We start from the raw sequence: 24,957 nt of genomic DNA on the forward strand, positions 1-24,957 counted from the left end.
AGATGTACCTATTAACAGTCTTTTTAATTTCCCTGTGTTTGAGCCTCCACCCTACCTGCCTTTTTATTCAATACTTTTATGATTCAATAACTTCAAATAATTGATTCTTACTTCTGAGTTCCCACTGCCCTGGAGATGCTTTCAGTAAACTGCTAAACTGTTATTCCACAAACCACAAACCTCTTCTCTGTACACAATGTCCTACAATCTCAGCACCTCTGCTTGTACAATTTTATGCCAAATTCATAAAATGGCATTCTAACACAGAACTCTCCAGACTAATTTTTCAACTGCCTAGTTTCTATAATCCCAATGCATCCAGAGTATAATTCTAAAAACTGGGTTGTTTCCTCAGCTTCTTTATCTCCCTGGAGAGTCCAGGGGAAATAACTGCTACGGCTGAGCAAACTGCTTTTTTTCCTCATTTCTATGCCCAAGCTCCAGTTCTTTCTACATATGTATTTCCAACAGGAGGCTCTCAAAATATATTTTAGAATTAAAATTCTGGGGCTTGAGGAAACTATATCCATGTAAACAAGCAGTCTTCAGAGAAGTAGCGATTGGGGAAGAATTACATATTGTAAACATTTTCCAGTTACCTGACTCCTGTTTGATTTGAATGGTAGGCTTGATACCAGGTGGCAAAGGAGACTGCTGAGGCTGTTGCTGATGAGATACTGGAGCAGGCTGGGCCACCTGCTGCTGGGTCTGTTGCTGCACTTGATGTAACTGCTGCTTAGGAGACTGTTGATGCTGTTTAGGAAACTGTGCAAGAATCTGAGTTGGGGCACCCACTAAACTTTTGGGGGAAGGAAGTCTGGTCGATGCCATTTTGATCGCTGATGTAGATACGCCTGTAGAAGAGTAAGGGGAAAAGAACTTATTTAACAGTAAAGCATACTTAAATATACTTCTTTTTAAAAATTTTTTTAATACATTAAAAAAAAATTTTTTTTAATGTTTATTTATTTTTGAGAGAGAGACAGAGCATGGGCAAGGGGGAGGGACAGAGAAGAGGAGACACAGAATCTGAAGCAGGCTCCAGGCTCTGAGCTGTCAGCACAGAGCCCGACGCGGGGCTCGAACTCACGAACTGTGAGATCATGACCTGAGCTGAAGTCGGACCCTCAACCGACCGAGCCACCCAGGCGCCACTAAGATACTTCTTATACTAGGTAAATCGATAAAAACAATGACTTATTAAGCACCTATTAAATGTCATATATAACATATGGTATTTTATATATTCGCTGTACAGTCCTCAAACCTTGCAAGGGAAAAACTGATTTCCCTTGGTGGACAGTTAGAATGAAAGAAACACAGAATCAGGAAGGATATTCACACATGTCTCTCAGGAAATTTTCTGTTAGAAAATACAGGTTCTTAATGTGAATAATAAAAGAATAAGTCAAACTAAGTTTTGAATTTTATTTGTAATACATTTTTTTTAAATATTACTTTTCAAGTTCTGGTAAGTCAATTTAAACAAAACATGAGAAAATATCTCACACTGAAACATTCACCTTTTGGACTTTTCAGCATGACAAAGTAGTTTTTCTAGGTCTCATTTCTGATAATCTATAAATTAAAGTCATTTCTTGAGAACTCTGTCATTAAATAATCTGTGAAAATTACAAGTGGGCGTACTCAATACATCCACAGAAAAAAAATTCTTTTTTGTCACATTTATTTATTTATTATTTAATTTTTTTTTTTTTTTTTTAATTTACATCCAAGTTAGCGAATAGCGCAACAATGATTTCAGGGGTAGATTTCTTAACACAGCAACAAAATTCTGATTGATATAAGGTAGTAAGACATTGCTTCTTAGTATAATGCTAATATTAGCAGTATGCATAGGTAAGGAGTACCAGTAATCAGTAATTTTCTTATAATTCTTCAACAACTCAACAGGACTTTTATCTGTAAATGAATTAATTTTCCTAATGATCTGGAATATAACTCATCTTATCAACTTTTTGAGCACTGCTGGAATGAAATGAAACTCATAAATAGCCGAATTATCAAATTCTTAGGCTATTTCACACCTTCTTCTTTCACACCCCCAACATGACAATTACTTTGTATTACAGAAAAAATTTTAAATACCACATTCTTATGTAAAATGCTTGTGGAGAATGATAAAGACAGAAAAGATACCTTGAAAAGTCATTCTGACTCCTAGGACCTCAGCTTCCCCCATTTGTTGAATTGTCTCCAAGCAGGAGACTGTTGCTGTGCATATCAGGTAAAATCACAGATTGAGGACTGACAGGCAAAAGGTGTAAATAGAATCCCCTGGAGGGCTTAACCACATTACTTACACATTCTCCCACCTCACTCAACCCTATCCATCCCCAAATACTAATATTTTGGTGACATATGTGTGTTATACTGCTTAGTTGTGCTGAACTAGATTATCTCTGGAGCCCCATTCAGCACCAACATTTTATGATTCAAGGAACATAATGTTTTATACGAGTGATAGATAACTATTTTTAAAAGCTCTAACCTTTATATTGAATTTATAATGAACTCTTGTATTAACTGTGGTAAATTGTGCACATGAGAAACTCCCTATGTTCTCCATATAGTTTTTTATGGTAAAAGTATCTGGTATAAAAGTAGTCAGGATAACTTTAGAATCAGAGAATTATGTTCACATTGTACCTTCAACTCACAAACACATTAACAGCTGTATGATCTGATTAAAGTACTTAAACTCTCTGAGTATGTGTTCATTCAGTAAAAACTTACTGAGCATATACCTTATGGTAGATCTTCGGGAAACTAAATTGTATCCATGAAACAGTCCCTACCTTCAGAAAGGTTACAAGAGAAGATAATCAAATGATTATAAAGATTTACCATTACAAACTGTAATAAATGCTATTTTTGTTTTAACAAGTAGAAAATTCTCTTCATTTTGTCCTTGCTTCCCAAACAATTCAGTGCTAAAGCCATCAGCTGGTACAACGCAGCTAAGCAGAAGAGTGGCTTAGCATGAAATGTCAGAGCCCATTGCAGAAACTGGACTAGCATGGAAGTCAATAAGATGAGGAGGGTGTCAATGCTGGGGAAACTCAGGGGATACCATGCATATAGCTTTAGAGCCCAAGTAAGATACAGAGGGGTTCCATGACTGTGAGCCACCTAATAGTCTCAAAGCTTGAGCAGAATGTCCACAGGAAGGGGTGGCTAAGGTAAGGTCAGAACCCAAACTAAGTGAAAAGGTCTTCTGGATGGGAGGGCAGCCTGCCATAGGTGTCAGCCTGCCTTAGGTGTCAGTTGAGTAGGGTGAGAGTGGCATCCATACAAAAGGGTGACATGGGCAGGGTGTCAGAAACAGGTGTGGTGATGCAGGACTTTGCAGAATGTCAGAGCCTGAGTGAAGATAGGAAGGCATATGCAAAAGCATAGAGGTGGGGGCAGTAACAGCAATGACAGACTGGCTGCATACTGGGAAACTGACAAAATAAGTACATATATGAAAGATAATAGAAATTAGGTTTTTTACTATCAAAGAAGGGAATGGAGAAAACTACAGTTGTTTAATTAAAATTAGACATAGCAATATGAACCCATAGTTTTCCATATATAGAAATAAATATAGATGTAAACGTGAGTGTGAATATAAATGTACACACAGGTGCTTTTGCACATGTACACATACACACATGCCCATACTTGCACACACACACAACATAGTAGTAGCATATCTAGCACCGAGATTTTAGCTTCTAATTATCACTTTCCATGAAAAGGAATCATGGTTGGCTCCTTGGAAAAATGGCTCACCCAGGGCTAGAGTAGGAAAAGTACAAGACGCGCTTGCTAAATATAAAAGACTTTTTACTCCTTGTATGTAATTTCTTTAAAAGAAAATTGTTTAAAGCAAAAATAGTCAACAATGCAATCTGGGGCTTATAACATATAGAATTTAAATGTAGGACAACCATAGCACAGTATGAGAGAGAAAAAAAAGTATACTATTCTAAGATTCTAATACAATATAGGAAGTGGTATATTACCTGAAGACAGGCTGTTATAAATTAAAAATCCATATTGTAAGCTCTAGAGCTCAGTTCTCAACTAAGGGCAGCCTGCCCCCTCCTACCCCCAAAGCTGGCAATTACTAAAGACACTTTTCACGGTCATGACAGGGGGTGTGCTTAGTATCTAGTAAGCAGAGGTCAGAAATGCTGTTAAACATCCTCTAATGTACAGGTCAGCCTTTCATAGCAAAGAATTATCTGGTCCAAAATGTCCATAGGTGGAGGTTGAGACCCAACTCTAGAGAAACTATTTAAAAAGTATATATTAAAAAAAGTAAATATACACACATGTATATTTAAGAAGCCAACAGAGGACATAAAATGAAATCCTTTTTTTAAAAAAAAATCAATAAATCTAAAAGATGAGAAAAAAGGGAAAAGGAAACAAAGAACAGAGGATGAATAAAAAACAATTACCAAGACAGTAGACTTGAACTCAATCATATTTATAATTACATTAAATGTAAATGGACTAAATAATTCAATTAAAAGGCAGAGATGGCCAAATTGGATTAAAAAAAAAGACAACTATACAATGTTCATGAGATGCATTTTATTTATTTTTTATATGTTTAATTTTGAGAGAGAGAGAGAGAGAGAGAGCGCACGCACGCAAGAGAGTGTGTGTGAGCAGGACAGGAGCAGAGAGAGAGAGGGAGAGAATTCCAAGCAAGCTCCACACTGTCAGCAGAGCCCGATGCAGGGCTGGATCCCACCAAGTGTGAGATCACAACCTGAACTGAAATCAAGAGTAGGACACTTAACCAGCTGAGCCAACCCAGGCACTCCAAGAGATGCATTTTAAATGCAAAGGGCGGATGGGTTAAAAGTAAAAGGATGAAAAAAGATATATTGTGCAAACACTAATTATAAGAAACCTGGAGTGGCTACAGAAAAGGTAGACATCAAAACAAGAGGTATTACCAGAGAAAAAGAGCAACGCTTTATAATAAAAAGGTCATTTCATCAAGATACCAAAGTCAACTACACTTCAATAATAAAATTTTTTTTTAAGAAAGACAACAATCCTGGGGCGCCTGGGTGGCTCTGTCAGTTGAGCAGCTGGCTTTGGCTCAGGTCATGATCTCACAGTTTGTGAGTTCAGGCTCCACTTTGGGCTCGCTGCTGTCAGTGCAGAGCCTGCTTCAGATCCTCTGTCCCCTTCTCTCTCTGCCCCTACCCTGCTCACTCTCTCTCAAATGTTTCTTTAAATAAACATTAACAAAAAAAAAAAGAACAACAATCCTAAATGTGCATGCATCTACCTAATAGCAGCTCAAAATACAAAAAATAAAAAAATGACAGTGTTAAAAAGAGAAATGCACAAGGCCACAATTATAGCTGGAGATATTTACACTCCTCTCTCAGTAAATGATATTATAAGCAGACCAAAAAAAAAAAAAGATAAAAGATTATTTGAACAATTCTATGAACCAATTTAATCTTATTGATGTGTGTGACATAAGACCAAGTGAAAAACTAATTGTTCTAAAATCATTTATTAAATAATCTAATGCAATATACATGCTTGGTTGTCTGATTAATTTTTTTTCCTCCTCCTTCCTCTTTTCTAACAAAAACCTATTTCTCCTCTCAAAAGGATCTACCTTCCTGGGCACTGGAATGTATTTTTATGGAAGGCTGGCCCCACGCCAGCTCTAAAGGGCAATTTCTAATTGATCTAATAAGTCAGTCATGATGGCCCCATTCCTCTCACCAGGGATTACTTTAGGCTAGGTATATGACAGTTGTGGCCAAAAAGACATGAAGGGAATCTTCTGGGAAAGGTTTTCTCTTTCCTAAGAGAGACTCACAAAAGGGGACTGTCTCTTATTCCTTTGCTGGTTTTTATATATGCATGTGGTACATGGAATTGCTGCACTCATGCTGCAACCACGATATGAGCTACCTGAGAAAAAAGCTGATACACCAAGGAAAGAAGAGAAGAAAGGTGAAAAGAAATTTCTTGATACAACCTAACTGGAATTTCTCTGCTTCTGGACTTTTACTTTTATGAGATAATAAATTTTCTTCTTTTAAAAACCACTCAGTCAGATTTATGTAAAGTAATTTAATTACTTATCGAATTTTGTAATTCAACTTATATATTAATAATCCAGGGCTCTGTAAAATTTATTAAACATCTGAATGCGAAAGAATATAGACTGCTGTGAATACCACTGACATAACAGTCCACATTTGGAGGAATTAAATATAGTTCAGGCCACACTGGTAATTCTGAATAAACATGAAATACTTAAGAGTCTTAACATGAGCCCCAAAGAAAGTGAAGCCCAAAACACATCAAAATACCAAAGTCATATAAGTGAAGGGGAAAGAAGATACATAACTGTAGGAATATTACCTGTGTTTTGTCTTATAGAGATTAAAGGGGAAAAAAAGGTATTAAACAACTGGCTAGTTAAATATTATGCCATTCAAAAATTTGTTTAATCTTAGCAGTTATACTCCCTCGCCCCCATTTAAAAAAAAAATTTTTTTTTAACGTTTTTAACGTTTATTTATTTTTGAGACAGAGAGAGACAGAGCATGAAGGGGGGAGGGGCAGAGACACAGAATCGGAAGCAGACTCCAGGCTCCGAGCCATCAGCCCAGAGCCTGATGCGGGGCTCGAACTCACGGACCGCAAGATCGTGACCTGAGCTGAAGTCGGACACTTAACCGACTGCGCCACCCAGGCGCCCCTCGCCCCCATTTTTTATAAACAGGAGGAACAAAAACTTAATAGTGGACACATACTAGTGAACTATTCCAAGAGGATATAGTTCAGGGAGCTAAAATATAACACTTAGCAACCTCTATAAAAAACAAAACAAAACTGCAACCTTCTGATTTGGTAATCCTGCTCCTGAAAGCTGGTTCTGATAAAAGAGAGGGTTCAATTAAATTCACAAAGGTGTATAGGTAAAAAAGGCTATAGGTAGATCTCTAACATCAAAATCTGGAAATACACCAAATATCCAACATTAAAAGAATAATTTAATAAACTCTAATAGTAATAGAAATATTAAATAGTATTGAAAAAAATTAGGATAGTTTAGAAAAATAGAAGAATGTTATATGGAAAAATGTATGATTCCAAATGGAATACAGGTTTTTTATTCCAAATAAATAAAAAATATTATCCAAATAGGTAAAAAGGCATTAATAAATACATAAAATGGAAAGTGCTATTGTGATAGAGTGGTAGGATTACTGATGGACTTTTGTTCACTAAAATCATTTAATCCATTAATACTTTTAGGTTTTAAAAAATTTAAATGATAAACGAGGACCACATTTGAATTGACGGGGTTGAGGGATTTCCTAAGGAAAGGGTTTCATGAAACAGAAATGGAAAACAGGATCTGCATTCAGGATGAGTCAAAAGAAAATAAATACAGTGAAGAGAAGAGCAGTATTTAGTGGATACAATTGAAAACAATATGTTATTTAGGTTAAAGTGGGGTCAAGGACAGAAAATAAAAGGTCAGTGGAAGACAGACACAGTATTGGGTAAATAATTCATGAAGTCCACAAAAGAATATGAGGAGAAGAATGAGACGAAAGAAAATTTCTCTCACCAAAATATGAGAAAAGACAATGGCAATAGGATTTAACTGAAAAATAGGTAGAATAAAAGGTAGAAAGGTCACAGTAATCAACCTGTGTAATAAACAATAGCCTACTTTGTCTTAAGAGGAACAAGATTTTAAGAGATATAAATCATATAGATTTAAGAGATAACAAAAAAAAAGCTATGCAATCTACAGGAGAAAAAAGGGGAGGAATCAAATATGAAGCAGTCATCTAAAATAAACTACTTCATTCTATACACATAAGGCATATTTTAACTACCACCTTTTTTGGTATTACCAGCACCAGACTTATAACTACCAAATAAAAATTCTCTCTCCCAACACTAAAGTATCCAGGTGTCTATATATATGTTACCTTTTATCAAACAAAGAGGGAATATGATATATACAAATTTGCTTACATATTTAAAAAATGGAAGGATAAATAAAAAACTAACTAAAGGAAAAAAAGGTTACCAATCAGGGAAGGACAAAACAGGGTGTAAGAACCATAAATAACAGACAGATTTCTAAAAACACACCTTGTTTTGTGGATTTGACTCTGGAACATAAACTTCTATGCAATTATAAATTACGGAAAAATATTTTAAATTGCAATCAGTAAAAACAAAACAAAATGAAACATATTAACCTAACCGTATATTAAATTAGAGGTTAAGTATAAGAAAAAAGTCATTTCAAGTGACTTTAAAATATACTAATTTGACTATATATCCTTAGTGAGGATATCCTAAGAACCAAAAGAACCATAATAATCTTAAATTCTGTTCAATGATTGTATTGTTAGTCATATTGATTTTGTTATTCTGAAACTATTATATATTACAGGATAAATCAAATATATAACTTTACTGTCAGAAACCAGGATTTTCAGTAAAAGGAGAAAAAAGATACAATTATACAAACAAAAACAAGTTAAAAATCCTTAATTCTAAATTGGAATTGATAATATCAGTATAAACTGATGATGTATTTCCTCCTTAAAAAAAGGACTCTAGTTCTGTCCACAGAAAAGATTTAGAAATAATGACCAATCCAGTAGCAATGATCATCCCCATGGTGCCCAGACTATGGTATCTAAACACCATTTCTCACTAAGAAACGAGGGCGCCTCAAAAAATGTGTAATTCCAAATCTGGGGCAGAAAATGTAGAAGATGAACCCAGAGAATCTTGTCATATCACAAAATAAGGGCTATTAAGGACTACTGTGGTTGTGTCAAAAGAATTTAGGAAGCAACTTGAAGAAATTCCCACTGTCATGATGGGAAAATTTGAGCACCAAAATTTAATATCTGCAACTGAGGTGCCTGAGTGGCTCAGTCGGTGGAGCATCTGACTTCGGTAAGGTCATGATCCTGTGGTTCGTGGGTTTGAGCCCCATGTTGGGCTTTGTGCTGACAGTAAGAAGCTTGCTTTGGATTCTCTGTCTCCCTCTCTCTCTGCCCCTCCCTTGCTTATGCTCACTCTCTCTCAAAAATAAATAAGTATTAAAAAAAAGAATATCTGTAATATATTAATAGACATGAAAAATCTTAACATGGAGAAAAAAAATTTCACTGATCACTGAACCTACTCATTTGAAAACAAAAAACAGAAGGAAATACTCAGGCATTTATCCTGCTTTTCCTATATGAACTATACTCAGAGTAACCAATGGTAATAAGGCAAAGTTCTTCTTTAAGAACTCCACCTAATAAATGAAGAAAATAAAGATAAAATACATTTTGCAAATACCAATAAAATAATGACTGAGGCAAAGACTATCAATAGCTGTTTTAATAAACAGTTGGTAATACTTATACCTACTGATCAATGTTAATATCATTAAAGAAAGAAATCAGACATTACGTGCCTCCTAAAGGGATACAACAGGAAGTACACGATACCACTTATAAAATGTTTAATCCCCCATCTCCAAAACCAATCAGACTTAAATCTGATCAAGCTTCTGGATTAACTACTAGTTTTATAGAAATACATGGAACAGGAAAACTTTTTGAACCATATCATGGGGATAAACATCAGCAAAACCCAGACTATGGGAAACTCTCAGGAAAAATGACCGATTTCTTCAACAAATGAATTGCAAAGGAAAAAAAAAAAAAGAGAGAGACTTATTAAGTTAAAAAAGACATAACCATATCAATCAATATGTGGACCCTGTTTGGATCCCAATTAAAATTTGGGGGGGGGGGGGAGCGCTTGGGTGGCTCAGTTGGTTAAGCATCCAACTCTTGATTTCGGCTGAGGTCACGATCTCACAGTTCATGAGTTCGAGTCCTGTATCGGGCTCTGTGCTGACAGTACAGAGCCTGCTTGGGATTCTCTGTCTCCCTTTCTCTCTGCCCCTCCCCTGCTCATGCTGTCTGTCTTCTGTCTTTCTTTCTCTGTCTCTCTCAAAATGAATAAATGAACTTAAAAAAATTTTTTATGACATAATCAAGAAAATTAGGAGAGGAATTGAATATTTTATTGTATCAAGAAATAACTGTTAAAAATTCTAGGTGACAGTAGCACTGTGAGTTGTGATCTTTTTTTAGGGATACATCAGTAGAATTTATAGCTGAATTTATGTAATATCTGGGATCTGCTTCCAAACATTCCAGGTCAAGGGTGTATGAAGAAAAACAGTGGATTCAGGTGAAACAAGACTGACCATATTCTGCCCATCTCTGAAGCTGGGCAATGGGCACATGCAGGTTCATTTTACTAGTCTCTCTACTACAATATGATTGGAATTTTCCATAATAAAAAATGTTTTAAATTTTCCTTTCTTCTAGATAACAAAATCAAAATAACCATTCTAATCAGAAGAATTTTCAGAATTCCCATATTATAAATATTAAGGAGTTCCTTTTCCTTCCCAGAGCATAATCCAATCATACACAACCCCCCTACTCCCTACCTTTGGAACCACCTCTATACTTATAAACGTGGAATCACCCGCCAAGTTACTGCTACTAAAACTCTTACCCACTCCACCACCAGCTGCCTCTATAAGAATAACCAGAGACAGATACATCAACTCTAAAACAGCCTGTCTCCTGTCTCCAGTCTCCAACAGAAGCAGACACTGAATGCCCTTGTCTCCCAGGTACACACAGAGAAGCTGCTACAGAAGCCCTACAGAAGCCCTATAGTTTGAATGACAACTCCAGTCTGTATATTACCACTTCCACTAACATTTATCTTTTTTAAAAGAAAATGACAACTTTTTAGCACTAATAAGTAAGTTAAATATCTCAAAGGCTCAAAAGAATCATGTAACTATATGATTATCTACATCCTTGAGTATCTACATTCACATAGTTTACTTTTATAGCTCTCATTATCTATTGAATTTCAGTGAATTTCCAAGAAATCTCTGAGAAGCCCTGTCCAGCTCCCCTATGACTACTTGAAGCTCAAAAAGATATAGGATGCTAAGAAGCAAAAGAGAAAACAGGAAGTCCAAAATTCCCAAGAGTTTCAGAGGATACCTGAAAAAAACAGAGTGAAAAACAGAAGCATGGAATATTCATTTTGCCTAAAGACATTTTATTAGTAGCCAAGAGAAATACCCCTTTTATTTAAAAAAATAACATGTTCCTTTGAAGAACAGTAATATTTCTAACAGTACAATAAAACTTCAGCAAACTGTGTGATGAGTACTGGAAGAGAAAAATGTTTATCATTGGATGACAGTTTTGACACAGGTGTCACCCAGGTGCAGAGACAGGTGGCCTTTCCTTCTCTCATCTTCAAATTTTAAAATAATGAATTTGGATCATGTGTGCAACCAACATTTTCAATAAATTTTCTGTATAAAAATTCTTTCTATTTTTAATAATGCTATATTATAGTTTACTGCTGTGCAAATAGAGAGGTTGGAATTTTTTTAATTACTTAAAGTAACAAAAGAAAACTTCAAGCCTGCTATTTTCCTATTGTTGATGGAGACATTAAATAGGTGTTAGAGCCAGGAAACAATGACAGATAATTTCATATCCTAGCATTAGGGCTGTAAAGAATACTGACTGCATCGCATCTACAGTATAGCCTCTTCCTTGCCTACACAGTTATACAGAACACACTAAACATTACTAAAACAATTATGAAAAATACTTGTGTTTTTCCTATTCTAGTGCTTATATTCACTACTAGTTCATAAGCTAGGATATTTCCAAGTCCCACTCTATCTTAGGTACGTAATGTTCAAGTAAAACTTAATGTTTTAAAAATTAAAAAAAAAAAACGAATACTAAGTCCCATTCTGTATTGCTTCTGTGCTCCCCTTGAGAGATTACGATGATGGGTATGAATTCTGTACAGTACATGCTTCTCTCCCATCCCCACTTTAAGATTCATTAACACTAAGAAGAAAATTTCTGACAGTGTGCTATTTGCCTTTCATAGGGAGAAATACAAGGATATGAAAGAGAGCCAAACTTATTTAGGCTAACATGGAATTGAGATTTCTACATTTCCTTTCCTCTGCTATTGTTAAGCAGCAATGGTCCTTCAGTTCAGTCTTAGTTCCCCTTAATATCTCCCATCATCCACCAATAGAGAAAAATTTAGGAGACTGGAGAAAAGGTGAATGCCATGTCCCTGAAAATATCCTCTTCCTCCTGCTTCTTATCACTGGGTAACTTACTCGTAATGTTCCTCTGAAAAACCTTGAGTAAAATATGGTTGACTTAAACAACAGAGGTTTGAACCTCATTGGGTCCATACACATAGAGTTTTTTCGATAAATACAATATAATATGATAAATGTATTTTCTTTTCCTTATGATTTTCTGAATAACATTTTCTGTTCTCTAGCTTACTCCGCTGTAATACAGTACATAACTGTGCCTCTAACCCCTACGGTACTCAAAGGTCAATATTGCAATTTCAAGTTCTTCTTTTAAAAATTTCATTAGAGGCACCTGGCTGGCTCAGTCAGTACAGCATGTGACTCTTGATCTCAGGGTCCTAAGTCTAAGCCCCACGTTGGTTGTAGACATTACTCAAAAAATAACAAAACTCTTTTAAAATAAATAACAAATAAAACCTTCATTCTATTCAAGATATTTGCTTATTATGCCTTTGAAATCTGTTGCGACAGAGTTAACCTACATTTTGTGAATGTTAATTGCCTAGGTGACTAGGTACTATGCATGTGAATAAAAATATCTTGGAGTAAGCATGTTACTAAAAGAAAATAGTAAGCAACTATCTTGACATTCTCAAACTAAGGGAAGAGGAGTGGTAAATTTCTGATATAAAAGCAGGGACCTTCATACCCAAAGCAGAAAAATACACTCACACGGTTTTCTTCAAAATTCCCATATATACCACAGGGACAGAATTACATGGTGGATCACCACTCACCTTGTGCTACTGTTGACATGACCACTGATGGTGTGGAAGAAACCACAGCTGTTACTGCAACTGTACTAGGAATAGGTGATGGTGTAGAACTGCTGCTGCCACTGCTGCTACTACTGACCAGGGAGGACTGTGAAGCAGTTATAACCACTGGTGGCTTCTGGGTTGTGGAAGCAATGACTGATGTCGGTACAAGCTTAGTGACTGCTGCATAGTTATGGGATTTGGAGAGAATGTTGGGCACGAAGGTTGAACTTGGTGATGTGGTCACTATAATAACCTAAGGAAGGAAAAATAAGTTATTTTCATGAACCTACTATACTGCTAATGTATCTACGCCCATAGTTACACATAATTCAAAAATAGCTTATGAAATACGAAGAAACAATTCATCAAAGAGAAATCTACAGCTAAAAATACATGAAAGCTTTTCTTTACTAGTAATCATCAAAATAAATGTATTTAAAAGAAAAAAACAATTTTACCAATGAAATATTTTTAAAAACAACATTCAATGCTGTAAAGATATGGTGAAATAAGCATTTCAATATACTACTTAGGGAGTATAATGGGCACAATCTTTCTAGAAAGTAATTTGGATAATCATTCCTTTATAAATATTTGTTGAGCATCTACTATGTGCCAGGCATGGTTCTAGATGCTGGGGATAGTGGAATGAACAAAACAGACAAAGCTCATACTTTCATGAAGCTAAATTCTAACAAGTAGGGAGGGAAACAATAAACAAATTAGAAAAGTAAATATATGTCACGTAGAAAATGGAAGAGACAATAAAGCAGGGTGGGAAAGAAAGCATATTGGGAGCACTGTGTTACTTTTTATAAAGTGTTCAATAAAATCTCTCTGATAAGGTAATATTTGAGCAGAAACTAGAAGGAGTGTGAACAATGTTGCCACCTTGAGGAAGTGCATCCAATGGCACAGAAAGCAGCAAATAAAATGGCCCTGAGGCATAAGCAAGCTTGGTATAGTCAATAAACTCCAAGGACCTAATGAACAGGATTAGAATTTATGACAGAGAAAGTAGCAGGAGATAGAATCAAGGAAGTCATGGGGGACTAGACGATGTAAGCTCCTGTTGATACTATATACCCTTGGTAGATTATGATGAAAATGGCACTTTATCTCTATAGTCTCCCTTCCGAAAACCCAAAACCCTAGTCTAATCATGAGAAAAACATCAGACAAATTCCAGTCGTGGGGCATCCTACAAAATATTTGACCAATATTCTTCAAGACTGCCAAACAAGAGAAGTCTGAGAAACTTTCACAGCCAAGAGGAACCTAAGAAGACATGACAAGTAAATGTACCGTGGTATCCTGGAAGAAAAAAAAGACAATAGGTAAAGAAATCTGAGTGAACCATGGACTTTAGTTAATCTTAATGCATCAATATTAGTTCATTAATGATAACTAATGTACCATGCTAATATAAAATGTTAAGAGTAGTAGAAACTGAGTGCAGTGTATATGAGAACTCTCTGTACTATCCTCTCAATTTCTGTAAATCTAAAACAGTTCTCAAAAATATTTTTCAAAAAGAATTATTACTCTATCTGCTAGATGCAAAGTACAGTAGGGAAGAGGGAGTAGAAACAGGAAGATAAATAAGGACATTCCTGGTTTAAACCAAGAAGAGAGGATCACTGGCTGCAGAGGTGGTGAAAAGGAAACAGATTCTAAATATATTTAAAGGTAAAACCAACAGGATTTGCTCATATAGCTTGATACAGGAAACGGAGGGGAAAAAAGAGGCAGGAAAGAGACTTCAAGGTTAGCCTGTATTGGCTGGAAAAGTTTAAGACATAGGGAGGCAAAGCACTTCAGATGAGAAAGAACAGGATGGAGCAAAGGAGAAGCAGCTTGATGTATTCAAAAACAGAAAGAAAGCCAATGTAACAAAAAGCATATAGAGCAAGGAGGGGCTGGCAAAGGAAGTAGGGGCCAGATCAAATTTATAAGCCATAGTAAAGGATTTAAATTTTATATTAAGTACAATAGGAAGCCATAGGAGAATTTTAAGTGGGGAAACAACAAAATATGATTTATATTTTAAAAGATCATTCTAGCTGCTATGCTATTCCAGCAAGAATGGAAGCAGTGAGACTAGTAAAGAAACTACTGCGGTAGACCAGGAATAATAGAGGCTGCTTGGACTGGGGTGTTAGCAGAAATAAAAAGAAGTGATCGCATTCAGATTATTTTCAGAGGTAGTCAATAGGACTTGTTGACGTAGGGAAATGGTAGGCCTAAGGAAACTAACGAAATCAAGATGAACTCCTAGAGCTAATGTGCACTAGCTAATTTAAATCTCCCCCAAATCCTATGACACGGATGCTATTATTATCCCCATTTTACAGTTGAGGACACAAAAATAATTTACAAATCTATAGTATCACAGTTTTATTCTGGGGGACTATAATGGTGGTATGGTGATACCCAAAACAGAGCAGAGTGTCTTTTTCTTCTTTCACCAAAATTACCTCTACCTACCTAGGGCAGAAAATTGTTTTAAAAAATCCAAAGAAATTAAGGGAGAAATTCTCTTTTATTTTCCTATTAATCCTAAAGAAGGCCCAGTGTTAAATCAGTCAAAATTTACTGAGTATGTCCGTACTCAGTACCTACATATCAAAGAAGCTTTGACTATATCATCATTATGTATTTGTAGTATCACAGAGAATTATAAGATGTAACTACATTAGCAGTTTGTTAATTATTTGACGAGTCAAGAGAGATATCTAAGTCTTGACAAGCAAACACCTATACACAGTTGACTAGGATACTTCTACACAGACTTGATCAGCAAATACCTATATAGCATTATTATGAAAACAATCATAAACCACCACATACACTGAGAAGAAGTAGACCAATATGGTAAAAAGTCCAGAAGTTTAAGAATCAGATGAGCCTGAGCTTAATCCTGCTGCGGCCACTGACAAATGGCAGGCCCCTGGACATGTTAAAATCTCTAGGCTCCAATTTTCATCTATAAAATAGGGATAATAATACCTACCTTGCAAATCATTACAAGGATTGAACGAGATAATGATGTGAAGCATCTAACATAGTGCTAGGCACATAGCAGGTGGTCAATATTTGGCAGTCAGCAAGCAGTAGTTATTAGCTTACTATTACTACTTAATAAATGTTAAAAAGATATTAGTAAAGGTATTATAGATCAATTCAATCTGGAAGTATATTGTAATGTACTCTATTTTTGTTTCATTAAAAAAATGTTACATAGCTTTCCCTCAAATTCTGATACCTCGAAGAATCCAAAGAACTCACAGCTACTACCACAGTCAAACCAATTGTAGTGGTAATGGCAATCAGGATTCACATTTGCCAATTCTGAACTAATAGTAGTAGCTTTCTGGAACAGTGTTTATAAGGACTCTGTGGCACAGATAAGGATTTACCAAGGCTTGGCAGGAAAGTATGCCACAGTCAATTAGCAATGTCTGTCATGGATAAGGGAAGGGGAAGTATTCACCCTTGTGTCAAATATTTCCCATTTTAAAATTAGAGTATGCATGTAGGCTTCCAACATTAAGACAAAATTTCAGCAAAATAAATCTAGAAGTCTTTAAGAGCATGTTTTAGGTTATAGATACAAATGATAAAACATATTTTGAGATTTCAGTCTGAATGTTCATTTCTGATCTGAAAAGGGGTTATCCAAAATTAAAGATCCACCTTAATGAAAATTTACTTGTACTTTTAAAGTTACTTATTACAACAGGGGAAATAAAGGGATTTTGAAACCAAGTGAACCAAACAGTGTTTATTCAGGCCATAATTCAAATTACTGACCTTCTAGCACTCACAAAAACTCCTTAAGAGTGCTGGGACTTGCACCCTAAGGATAAAATGAAAAATATCAATCAAGCACGTGAAAGCATAAAGCTATATTTTGTTGCTTTGTTTATATAAGTGCTGTACCAATGTTATACTTAAAATGAAGGCACCACATTAACATAGGTGGAAATTTGTCTATCCTGAAAATATATGACCTATTTGAATTTGAATCAAGTCCACAAATTCATAAGTAATTATATTTAATATAAAAGTCACTTTACCTAAAATAATTCTTAAGTTGACTTACACAGGATTTATGAGAAATCCAAGGTGAATGCAATAATGAAAACAGCCTTACAGAGATTTCAAAGAAATCCAATTACCCAGCAGAAGGAAAAGAAAAAAAAAACACCCAAAATCACAAAGAATATCTCTTAGTGCTACCACACGCAGCTTGTCCAAAAAGCAACAAAACTAAACAGCATTGAGTATACATGAAGTAAAAGAGTAGAGTTTTGCCTCCAGAACATAGTAGATACTCAGTAAACATTTGTGGAATGGATGAGTCTTATTTTTAATTTAATTTGTTTTAAATACTTATTTTTTAGGTACAGTAGGACAAATCTAAGGTTCTGAGCTTGGAATCTCATGGTATGGTTTATACAGGACTTTGGAGATAAATATGCCCTCTAACAAGCATCATATGTCTGATGACCTCAACTATCCATTCTCACTTGGCAATTCAGAAGCAAAAACAAAAATAATGAGAAAGTCATTAAACAAAAAAAAAATTGCCAACTTTACTTACTGGTGAGCCTTCCATCTTTTACAAGTATTTTTATATATGTCTACCAAAGAAGATTGGAAAGTTAGTAATGTTAGGTGACATTTACTAAGCATTCATCATATACACTATGTTAAGTACTTTCCATGAATCATCTCATGTAATTATCTTGATAACTCTAGGAAGTAAGTTCTATTCTTTGTTTTTTAAGAACCTGAGGCTCAAGACAGGTAGCAGAGCCAGATCTATTTATTCATTTTTTCATTCATTCATTCAACAAACATAAATTAAGACCTTCTATATTTCATAAACTATTCTAAATACTAGGGAATACAGTGATAAACAAGATAAAGTCCCTACCCTCAACAACCTCTACTCTATGGAAGAAACAGAAAATGAACAAATATGTAATATGATATTAACGAGAAATAGAAAATGAACAAATATGTAATATGATGTTAACTAGTTATAAGTATAACAAAAATAAAATAGAGTAAGGGAACAGAAAGACATGGATGGGAAATGGGTGCCATTTTAGCTATAACTCTGCTACACTATTTCCCAAATACCAAATCAAAAGAATAGATAAGAAGGGAGAAGATAGAAGAATTACTGATAAAATAAGTCCCAGAAAAAAAAGGCAGTAAAAAATTATAATAAGTAGACTTATAATCTCATAGAGTATAGCAGGCTGCTAACACTTAATACAGGGCTAACCCAGAAAGCAATAACTATATTATAATATTGTATGAAAAGTGATACTCAGAAGGATTACCTTGGAGTCCTCATATACAAATGCAAAAAGTATGTTCAGTGTTAACATTCACAAAGGTATCAAAAATAGTCAATTTCTATATATTAAGGAATAAGCTTCAGTTAACTGATGAATTCACTTTTTGGAAGAGCTCATTCTCAACAGTGCAAATAAATAAAACACTGCTTTACATAAAATACTGGCAAGGGAAGGAACCTAATTTTTTTGAGTATATACCGATTACTGCACTTTAAAATATACAGTCTCAGGGCACCTGGGTGGCTCAGTCAGTTAAGCATCCGATTCTTGGTTTCAACTCAGGTTATGATTTCACGGTTTGTAGATTCAAGCTCTGCATCAGGTCCTGCACTGGCAGTACAGAGCCTGCTTGGGATTTTCTCTCTTTTCCTCTCTCTCTCCGCCCTCCCTGACTCATGCTCTCTCGAAATAAATAAACTTTAAAAAATAAAATAAAATAAAATAAAATAAAATAAAATAAAATAAAATACCCAGTCTCATTTAATCCTTACAATAACTTTTTAAGATTGGCATTATTCTCATCTTACAGATGGGAAAACAGATTTAGAAAGACTAATTTAGGGGCGCCTGGGTGGCGCAGTCGGTTAAGCGTCCGACTTCAGCCAGGTCACGATCTCGTGGTCCGTGAGTTCGAGCCCCGCGTCAGGCTCTGGGCGGATGGCTCGGAGCCTGGAGCCTGTTTCCGATTCTGTGTCTCCGTCTCTCTCTGCCCCTCCCCCGTTCATGCTCTGTCTCTCTCTGTCCCAAAAATAAATAAAAAATGTTAAAAAAAAAAAAAAAAAGACTAATTTATCTCAGGTCATACTGGAAGAGCTGGGGTTCCAATCCAGGCCTCTTTGACTATAAAAATCCTTGCTTGATTTTAACACTATACCATAATGCTTCATCCTAAAACTGAAAATAGAATTATATTCCACAGATCAGCTCACTATCACTCTAGTTCACTAAGAAAATAATTTTTCATATATTAGGTAATGATATCTTTCCAGGAAAATTCAAGGAGGTTCTTTAAATGGAAGTTACCATGAATCTAAAGATTCAAAAGTGGTAAAGATCACCTGCTGAAGACAAGAATGTACCTCCATTCCTTCCCCAAAATGCCTCTAAGACATTATGGAGAGATTTTTTAAAAGGGGAAGAGGCACATAAACCCATAAGGTCAAAACAGAAAGAAAATAACAGCTGTGAAGTTTTGTAAACTAGAAAACAGACAAGTAGTAATCAATCAAATATACTCTCAAAGGTGGAAACTAGAGAATCCCAGAAAGATTAAGGAATAGAGAGCAGATAAGTCCTTTTTTTTTTTTTTTAAAGTAGACTTCACGCCCAGTGTGGAGCCCAACCCAACGCAGGGCTTGAACTCACGACCCTGAGATGATCAATGCCCTAGCTGAGATCAAGAGTTGGAGACTTAACTGATTGAGCCACCCAAGCGCCCCAGAGCACGAGATACGTTTTACGTGGGAATAAAAGTGGCACTAGAGAGAGGAAAATTAGTTGAAAATCTATTTACGCAGCATTTAGACCCACAGCTATCCTCCCCCATCCTAAAGGAAGACTAGGAATTTACTCTCTTGAGGGAGAGATTCAATCCAAAGGAATCTTAGAATACTGGGCTGGGGGGTAGAGGGCAGGGGGTGAGTGCTGTGCTACAAACAGAGGGGTTCGTAAAGTCTATATGTACTGAATGGTGAGACTATCCAGCCCAGTCCCTCCATTTACTCCCCAAATCCTGGCAGACTGGCTTACTACTACTCTAGAAAGGAGACTGGAAAATTCTTCTCTGAGGAAATCTGACTAGTCCATGAAAATGCCCTACTGAGAGTGATAACTGATAGAGGTAAAAGGGTAGTGGGTTTTTCTCAACACAACAGCCGAGCTAGCTCAACCTACAATGAAAATCACCAGCCAACATGCCCCACCCTACACATACAGCTTTCTGTCAATTTTTAGCACCCACGATCATATACAAGAAGACAGCCAGCATTTATTTCTGAAATGAAACAGAGATCAAAACAAATAAATAAACTTACAGGTAAGAGAGAAAACATGAAAGAATAAAACATCAAAAAAAAAAAAGTCATGAATATCATCAGAATATAGTGATTTTATGAAAGAATAGGATGCTATTTAAAAAAAAAAAAAAAAAAAAGGAACTTCCAGAGAATAAGAACTACTAGAAATTTAAAGTATGACCACAAAATTGACAAATCCAGAGAAGTAGTGAAGGATGACATTAAAGGATAAAGAAAATAATACTTACAGAGCATTTACTATGTGCTAGGCTCTATTCTAACAGTTTTACATTTATTATCTTATTTACACCCCAAAACCCTATATTGTTTTCCCTATTTTTCAAATGAGAAAACTTAATTCCAGAATTTAGTTTTCCACAGTCACAAAACTAGTTAAGTGGCAAAAACTGGGATTCAAACTCAGAAAGTCTAGTTCCAAAATCCAGGCTTTTATTTATTTTTTTTTAATGTTTATTCATTTTTGAGAGAGAGCACAAGTGGGGAAGGGGCAGAGACAGAGGGGGACAGAGGATCCGAAGCAGGCTCTGCATTGACAGCAGTGAGCCCAACACAGGGCTTGAACTCATGAACTGTGAGATCATGAGCTAAGCTGAAGTTGGACGCTCAACCAACTGAGCCACCCAAGTGCCCCCAAATCCAGGACTTTTTAAATAGTATATTATAGCAGGAAAAAAAAAAATGGAAAATGGGAATGAGAAAAGATAGGAAAGCTAAAGGATCAATCCAGGCAGTTTCAACATCCTGAATAGTTGATCCACAAAGAGAGAACATAGAAAAACCTAGGAAATAATTCAAGAAATTTCCCAGAACTGAAGGACATGAGTATCTAGAGTGAAAGCGACCACTGAATGTGCAACCCAATGGATAAAATAAAGACTCACACTGAGGAAAATTACCTTGAAATTTCAGAACTCTGAAAGTTACCAAGAGTTTTCAAAGAGAAAAACAGGATATTAGAATGGCATTGGGGCTTCTCAAAAACAGTACTGAAGCCAACAGCCAATGGAGCAATATCTTCAAAATTCTCAGGAAAAATTACCTCCAGCCTAAAAAATGCTTTAAGCGATCAAGAAAGTGGGAGAGTAAAATAAAGAACTTTTCAGTCCACCAATGCAAGGTCTCAAAAAATTTACCTTCCATCCACCCATATACCAAGAAGCTACCAGAAGATGTTCTAGCAAATGCATAATTAAACGAAGGAGGAAGATCAGAATGATGGTGAAGGGGAATCCCAGGTGTGCAACAAGCCTAAGGTGCTGTCAGCATCCAGGTCAGTGTGGAAAGTGAGAGGGTTCTAGTAACATAAAACTGAGAATTCTGATGATCTGAACATACTGAGAAGAGTTTAGGAAAGAACTATTCTTAGCATACAAAGAATAAAAAAACAAAGCAACAATAATCACGTAATCATATCTTTCCCTTCTTCTATGAAACACCCAATTCTGACAACTTTGTTACTCTGGCAAAGAAAAAACTGAGTTCCTAACGGTAAAATTATCCAAACACAGGTTAAAAAATCTTGTATTTTAATTTTCTCCATATGGCATTATAATAATAAAATAAAACAAAAGACTTAGAAGTATGAGAGCTGCTGTGTCATATTAGACAAGTCATTTGACATCGCTGAGCCTCATCTACAAAAAGTGAAATAATAATGCCTATCCCAAAGTTTTCTGTGCAGAATTAAAGTAAGAGACCTGAACATTCCCAGCATAATGCCAAGCACATAGTAAGCACTCAGAACATGTTTGTTAAATCTGAATCATACTGCCTGAAAGAGATGGAAACAGCAATTGGCAGACAGACACTCCCTCCCCCACATACCTTCTGTGTTGTTGTGTTTGTCGTCTGTGTTGATGGTTTGGTGAAGGTTATTTTCACAGGAGACATGTGGGGCGGTAAGGAGTTGGCAATGCTCTGCATGATGTTGCTCATCTTGGGACTGCCACTCACAGGCACAGTGATCGTCTTTGAGACCGGAACAACAGCCTTTGGAACTTCCTTTAGGACAACGGGGGACGAGCTAGAAGAATTTGTTCGCCTTCGTTTTCTGGGTTTTTCATCTTCATCTGAACAGCTAACACCTGAAAGGCAATGAAAATTTTGATTTTTAGATCACAATCTAACCTCGCATTTTATACTTCATTTTAAATCTCTGTGTCATCAGTCATCCTTGACTTCTCCCTCTGCCTCATGCCCAAACAGTAAGTCCTATCAATCTTCCCTCAGAAGTTTTCTCTGAATGCCTTTCCTCCTTTCTTTAACCCTGTGGCTCTATCAGGCCTTCTTATCTCCTGCCTATATTTTAGCAAGTTCCTAAACAGTGTCCTTGCTTCCAATCACTCCACTTCTACCCTCCATCCTACTGCCAGTTATAGAATCTCGTATCTAATTGTGCCAATGCCTTACCTTAAATCCTTAAGTAGTTTTTATCTCCCTACAAGATGAGGCACTTAAGTCATCACTACATCATTCAAGGTTCTGTATCTTTCTAAGAGCACAATACAGTTGACCTTCAAACACAGGTTTGAACTGTGCAGGTCCACTAATATGTGGACTTTTTATCAGTAAATACAATAACAGTACTGTAAATTTTTCTCTTTTCCTCCATAACATTTTCTCAGTAACATTTTCTTTGTCCAACTTACTATATTGTAAGAAAACTATAATACATATACAAAATACATGTTAGTTGACTGTTTATGTTATCAGTAAGACTTCTGGCCCACGATAAACTATTAGTAGTTAAGTTTTTGGGAAGTCAAGTTACATACAGACTTTCAACTGCACAGGGAGTCAGTGCCCCTAAGCCCCACACTGTCTAAGGGTCAACTACACCCTGTTCCACCCAACCCTGTGCCCTCCTATAATCCTCCTATAATCCTCATACACCAAACTGCTCATCACTCCCCAAAGCCACCTTACCACATTCTATCCATTTAGAGTCTCTATATATTATTGGTCTACTATTATACCACCTACCATCAATGACCTCTTCATCATCCTACAATTATCACCCTGCAAACCATCTCCTCAGTGAAGCTTTCTTTCCCTTACTCCTCTAAGTAAAGCTAATCCACATCCTTCTGTTTCACTTACCCCATGGCAATGTGGCCAATCAGTCTGCACATCTCCCCTTATTAAGGGGCTTCCAGAGGGCAATGACTAAGACTTATTGGTTTGTATCCCTAGTACACTGCCTTGCACATATGAAGATAGATTAATGAATAATTCTATCTCAAACTAATGTTGTTTGTGTGACTTCTCAAAATAAAGCAATAAACTTCCTATTATTTGAAACTGTATATTATGTGAAAAGGTTTCTTCGTGTTTGAGATTCACTTTCAGGTTTTTTTTAATGTTTAATTATTTATTTTTAAGAGAGAGAGAGAGCACGTGAACACATGAGTGGTGGACGGGCAGAGGGGCAGAGATCTATAAGATCATGACCTGAGCTGAAGTCGGAGGCTTACCCAACTGAGCCAGCCAGGAGCCCCCCACTTTCCATGTTTTAAAAAATGATCAAAAAACAGCTCTTGGGTCACCTGGCTGGCTCAGTCAGAAGAGCATGTGACTCTTGATCTCAGGGTCATGAGTTCAAGCCCCACGTTGGGTGTAGAGATTATCAAAAATAAATAAACTTAAAAAATAGAATAATTAAAAAAAATAGATCTCTTACAGTCACCTTGGCTAAATCTGCAGAAATCAGATATAACCTTAATAGTTTCAGATTTTGGCTTTTTCTTTAATGAACTAAAGCCTCAACTGTTTTTGTAGACTTTTTAAAAAAAATTAAGTGAGAAATGTAAAACCTTGCAACATACATAGGAAATCTCTAGAGAGCAGACATAAAAAAAAAAAGTGTACAGCATGACTCATGGAATTGGTAATAAAACAGAACTCACACCTTCAATTTTTAGACTTTAATTTAAACAAGGTTGACAATGACCTAAAATCATTCCTAAAACAGCAAACTCTACATCTAAAAGTTACAAAGAAATCAAGTTTATAACTATGTTGAGAAAAATGAAAATCAAATATTAATAATCTCCAGTTGATAAAACAAAAACAAAAATAATATTGGAATAACAGGCATTAAAACCAAAAAATGACCTGGTCATTAAACTGCTCCACAGAATAGAACCGAAAGGTTAAAAAATGCAAATAAACTTCAAAAACTTATAGTCAACTAGAAATATAAAAGATGGGCTCTCTAGAATGTATCACTGAATCTAACAGTTGGATGATATGTTATATAAACAATTTTTAAAACAACATTACAAAGATTACAATTATAGGAGTAAACACTGAATAAATCACCTAAGTACATTTTGTCAGTTTCCATTCCCATTTCTATTCCATGACAATCAAAAACAAGTATATTCCTGAAAGACAGTTCAAGGCAGATTTCCCACAGAGAACAAAAAAGAAGTAATTTCTCAACCCCCAGAACTGATTAAAAAGCAATAAATACTAGTCACGTGTAAAGAAAGGAATTCTTTAGAACC

At 35.8% G+C, this 24,957-nt stretch overlaps 1 protein-coding gene across 28 annotated transcripts in view; it reads right to left on the reverse strand.

Moving 5' to 3' along the window:
• The window catches only part of EMSY (EMSY transcriptional repressor, BRCA2 interacting), an 87,693-nt gene that overhangs the window by 45,887 nt on the left and 16,849 nt on the right, over window positions 1–24,957 (reverse strand). For all 28 annotated transcript variants that reach the window (XM_043580183.1, XM_043580182.1, XM_043580186.1 and 25 more), the window contains 3 exons: window positions 22,274–22,533; window positions 13,015–13,291; window positions 600–854 (listed from right to left, as the gene is read on the reverse strand). In XM_043580183.1, coding sequence (XP_043436118.1) covers window positions 600–854; window positions 13,015–13,291; window positions 22,274–22,533 — 792 coding nt within the window. The remainder of the gene's footprint in view (window positions 1–599; window positions 855–13,014; window positions 13,292–22,273; window positions 22,534–24,957) is intronic.

The sequence above is a fragment of the Prionailurus bengalensis genome, chromosome D1 (genome assembly GCF_016509475.1).
Source record: "Prionailurus bengalensis isolate Pbe53 chromosome D1, Fcat_Pben_1.1_paternal_pri, whole genome shotgun sequence".
Taxonomy (NCBI): domain Eukaryota; kingdom Metazoa; phylum Chordata; class Mammalia; order Carnivora; family Felidae; genus Prionailurus; species Prionailurus bengalensis.